The sequence below is a fragment of the Triplophysa rosa genome, unplaced genomic scaffold (assembly GCF_024868665.1).
Source record: "Triplophysa rosa unplaced genomic scaffold, Trosa_1v2 scaffold497, whole genome shotgun sequence".
NCBI classification, from domain to species: Eukaryota; Metazoa; Chordata; class Actinopteri; order Cypriniformes; family Nemacheilidae; genus Triplophysa; species Triplophysa rosa.
In genome coordinates this window covers 1-4758 of record NW_026634504.1, presented here as the reverse complement: position 1 = coordinate 4758, position 4758 = coordinate 1, and the positions used below count along the sequence as shown (strand labels likewise).

The following is a 4758-nucleotide window of genomic DNA, read 5'->3' as shown; positions in this document are numbered from 1 at the left end:
AGTATGTCTATTAAAGTCTTCTCATTTGTACCTGATAATTGGGAAAAAAACAATATCCACTTGATGGAATATCATTCTCAAAATCATATAACATATCAATTAAATGTTATACAGCATCAAGACCAAAAAGCAAAACTGTATATGTAGCCTACACATAGGCTACAGGTGCAATGCACGTAGCAGGAACACAGGGACTAGAACACATCTCATCTGAATGTTACGTACCGAAGCCTTGAATTGCTTTGCGCAGAGCAGCAACATCTTCATTAACATTGAAGTTAGCCTTGGGTTTAATAGTCCCTCTATCCGCCTTAACAATAAACAAGAGTCACGTATGAATTCTGCTGGAAAATAGCCTATATATGAAGTATGAAGTGGTATACTACAATTAAGTTATTTACCGGAGGATAGGGAGATTTTAGCATGCTTTCGAAGTCATCCTGCAAAAAAGAATGCAAAACAGAACACCACCAATACACGTCAAGAATGTATACAGATGTGTATCACTTACCCAGACGTGTGCCATTTCCGGTGCAGTGAATTCTGTTGACAAGCACGAAGAATAGACTAATACAGGTTCAAATCATTGAATGGGCTAAGTGTTTCACACATGGAAACCAGTTTATTTACTTGTTCTTTTATATTTTCTAACAGAAGCAAATGGGATTTTGATTTCACGCCATGTTAATCTATTTAATACATTTTAAAGACAAGAAAGAATAACATCATACATAATTTGCTTTAACAGATAGCTATTATTGTAGTAGCCTATTACTATGACTGTCTGAGGCTATAAAGATCGTGCACCTTTTTAATTTCCACAATCTCGCAATTTACCAAGTACACCAAAAGTTACAGTAGGCCAAATCAAACAGCCTACAGTACATGTATTGTGTCGATTTTGTATTAATTTATTTATTTTGGAGCTCTTACCTTAGCGATATAAAATTGAACGCAGCTCTGTCTCCGGTATTACCTCCAACTCACATGAGCTTATCTGGGGTGTGTGAGTTGCGTGGTGTCATTTTACAATAGACATACATTCTTTCTCAGCCTCTCCCTTTCGAAACAACCACAGAGGTGCTATGCATTTACTACTTTAACCTGAAAAAAGCATGCACTTTTGTTTTGCTGCGTAACTATAAAAGTCTGTCAAAACCCACCACTTATGGTATTTATAGTCAATATTCACTCAAATTCTTATTAGTGTAACATGTAACAACCATATGTATAGTGAATTTATTTTGCACTGGTTAGAGTTTTTTCAAGTTCAAAGGTTTATTAACTAGCAATTAAATCTGACATACCACACACAACTGATGGACTATTCGTTTTATTGCTAAAAAAGGCACAAATACAGGCATCATGTTCATTACGTCACCATAAATGATAGCACCACAACATTTATCTCCATATCATTCTTCTATTCCCTAGGCACTCTATAAATTAACAGATGTTCCATACATTTGTATTTTATTCATGACATTTTATCAGGACTTAAAAGAAAACATTTGATAAATGTAATTGAGGCAGACACAGACATGAAAAATAGTCACAAAAAAGTGACATTTAGACCAATGAAAATCAATGAAGTGGGATAAATAATTTGATCATATTTTAAATGTAGCCCAGACATCACGTTACAGTGATTTTTATGCGCGCGGTGTAAAAAAGTCTGTAATTTCTGTTGTAACAAAAACATTTACAATTTGCAAAATACAATGAATGGATAGTCTTAAATAATTTTCTAATGTAGCTTGGTAACTAAGGCATGCCTTTCATTAGCCTTCTGTCCAGTCTTTCCTTGTCCATTTACCACAAAGATCATTAACAGTCAAAAATCAATCACAAATCAATAAGAAGTACCTCCATTTATATCTTCATTTATATTTTCTTGGGTTTTACCATCACCCATAGTAACCTGGACATAAACATATTTTATATATATTTCCCTAGAAACTACTATTGCTCGCTGAAACCATGTATGAAAGAAAAAGATTTAAGGCATCTAATGGTATGCATTTGTTAACAGAGTACAAATAATAAAGCAACAAGACTACATTGCAGCGACTTGTAAAGTGTAATCTTTGAAGTCAGTAGTTTTTTTTGTGCTAGTCTTCTCCACAAATCATCCTCAAGCAGTCGCAGTAGTTTCCAGTCACATCCGACTAAAATAAAGCAGCAAAAAGTCACCCATAGTTATAATCACAGGGACAATCAGTACAGAACGCTTCATAACATCAGACAGCAAACAAAGAGTCAAAATCTCAAGCAAGTCATCCATCACTACGAATAAATGAGTTGCACTTGCATGGAAAGTTGCAACACAGATGTCACAGACATCATTTTCAGAGGACGAAGGAAAGAGGACAATAGTGACAGAGATGAAAAATGAGTCTCTCTGTCATTGTCAGGTATGAAGAACAGACTGTCAATAGAAACTAAATGTCTAGTTTGTTGCTGTTCTATGTTTCTAATCTAAAAACCTGAAGATCAGGTTTCACACAACTTAAAGAATGAAACTTAAACTAAAATCTCGGGGGAATGTGGATGTGTCTGTGGAGAGTACTTACACTTATTTGCTTGTAGAGTGAACGCTGATAGAGCTTTTTGTATTCAGCTTTGATGTCCATCATGTCAACTTCTGCACGGCTGACCATGATCCTGGTCAGAATGCTTTCATGTGTTCCTGCTCCCTGTAGATATAAAATGTAGTTATATTTAATAAATGTCAGTTTTGTATGAACTCAATTATACAAAGCAATATGTTTGCATTTGTACCTTCATGCTTTCATGGAGTTTTTCAGCAAAGTATGCTGGAGTGTTCATAATACACTTCACTAGGGAGAAAAAAAACATACTTTATTGCAATAAAATATTTTTTGGAGTAAATTTAGAACTCCAAATTTGGGTCCAAAAATGTGTTGCACTCATTGCAATGTACTACACTCATTGCTTTTATTAAAAAATTACCAATGGCAACCAGCAGCTCCTCCATTTCTCCAGTCATTTCTTTCTCAATGCTCTTCTGCAGAGTCTTGCCACTGATGTTTTTATATTCCACTAATGCTGCAACGGGGCATTTAAAGTTTTATTTTAAACTGCAAATTTTTGTACATTCTATTTAATGTGAACCTATATAATTAGATTTCTATGTTTGTACTTTGTCTCAGTTGAGGGATGCTCCTCTTACAGAGGATCTCAATAAACTTGGCCTCATCAGTTCCCATCTTCTTCTCTCCTGCATTATAGAGAGCCTATAGAGGAAACCATTAACATTTATATTTAATATGTATCTACATTACTATGCCAATGTCCTAGGCGCATTAGATGCAATCAGTAGAAATAATCAATATAGGCAGCAAACATTTGTGCAACTGCATTAAAATACAGTCGGTTTTTGTATGACGCCTAAAGTCCTATACACCAGATTGTAAAGTAAACATCTATTTATACTGTATATTTGCATTGTGACTGGTAAAATTAATGATACAATTTCAGAATAGCAACTATATTAAAAGACAAATTAAAATGGAATAATATTAACAAACGTAGTTTATTACTTGTATTACTTGTGTAAGGCTAAAAGAGAAACTTTGCAATGAGTTCTTTTCACCTGTGCATCTTCTTTAGCCTTGTTTACATTCACACTGGTGCTCTCATCCCTTGCCGCCTTACAATGAGAGAAAGTTGTTAAAAATCATTTTAATAAACAATTTACAACGTATATGTACTGTACTGTACAAGTGCATATAATCACCTCAGCAAGCGTCACAATGGCTTTGCCAAAATCCCCTGAAACTTCATGTTTTAGGTTCTGTACTAGTGTTTTCTTTGTTTCTGGTGGGCAGCGGACAAAATAGTATTTAGTTAGTTAATTGTTGTTCTTTAAAATGGTTTATATTCGTCATCTTTTCCAGCTCACCATCAGCATAAGCTGCAGACAGCTCCTTGATTTGTTTATTTGTCCTTGAACCTAATATTTCTATCAGGATTTTCTTGTCTGTTCCAGCCCCCTGGAATAACATTCATGAACGTATTAACAAAATAGAATATTCATAGGAATAGGAATATGCATTATCATACAGATTTCAAATATTCCATTCTGGAATATTTGGTCGTTTAGAATGTTGCACACTGAAAAAAAAGATTTGAAAATAAGAAACATAACTTACTTTTGTTGCCTTAATTATATCCTTAGCGTCATTGACTGCAGGCAGGTTTGCAAGCCTAACAAGGACATCTTCAAAGTCACCACCGGTATCACTCTTCAGGTCATTTACAAGAATCTATACACAACAACAACAACAAGGGTCAAGACAAACAAATGAAGTAGCTTTTTATCAATTGGGTGCACACACAAACCCACTTTATTTATTACAGGTATAAGAAAGATTTTACCCGTTTTGAGCATTCTTCGTATGCTCTAGAAATGGCCTGTTTTTGACTGCTACTTCTGTGGGTCAGTAAGTCTATCACAGTCTTCTCATCTGTACCTGATAATTAAAAATGATCAACGATGCTTAATAAAATATCAAACATTCATTCTCAAAATCATACAACATATACATTACATTTCATAACAGATCATAAATGCACATACCACATGTAGGCCTATAGCCAACTAGTATGATAGTATGTAAGAGAGTATAACTAGTAAGAGAGTATGTCTATTAAAGTCTTCTCATTTGTACCTGATAATTGGGAAAAAAACAATATCCACTTGATGGAATATCATTCTCAAAATCATATAACATA

At 34.3% G+C, this 4758-nt stretch overlaps 1 protein-coding gene and 1 long non-coding RNA gene across 2 annotated transcripts; both read right to left on the bottom strand.

Annotated features, from left to right (window-relative positions):
- Window positions 1–1038, bottom strand: LOC130550961 (uncharacterized). The gene is made up of 5 exons (XR_008962515.1): window positions 934–1038; window positions 512–543; window positions 402–440; window positions 226–310; window positions 1–31 (listed from the first exon to the last, which is right to left on the bottom strand). It is a non-coding gene; the product is annotated as an uncharacterized LOC130550961 (long non-coding RNA).
- Window positions 1039–1317: 279 nt separating this feature from the next.
- LOC130550959 (annexin A3-like) lies at window positions 1318–4496 on the bottom strand (the record flags this gene model as incomplete). The annotated part of the gene is made up of 10 exons (XM_057328497.1): window positions 1318–2168; window positions 2574–2696; window positions 2782–2840; window positions 2974–3069; window positions 3164–3257; window positions 3617–3673; window positions 3761–3840; window positions 3926–4016; window positions 4176–4289; window positions 4402–4496. Coding segments are annotated over 10 exons (866 nt in total), but the record flags the coding sequence as incomplete, so codon positions are not given.
- Window positions 4497–4758: the final 262 nt, after the last annotated feature.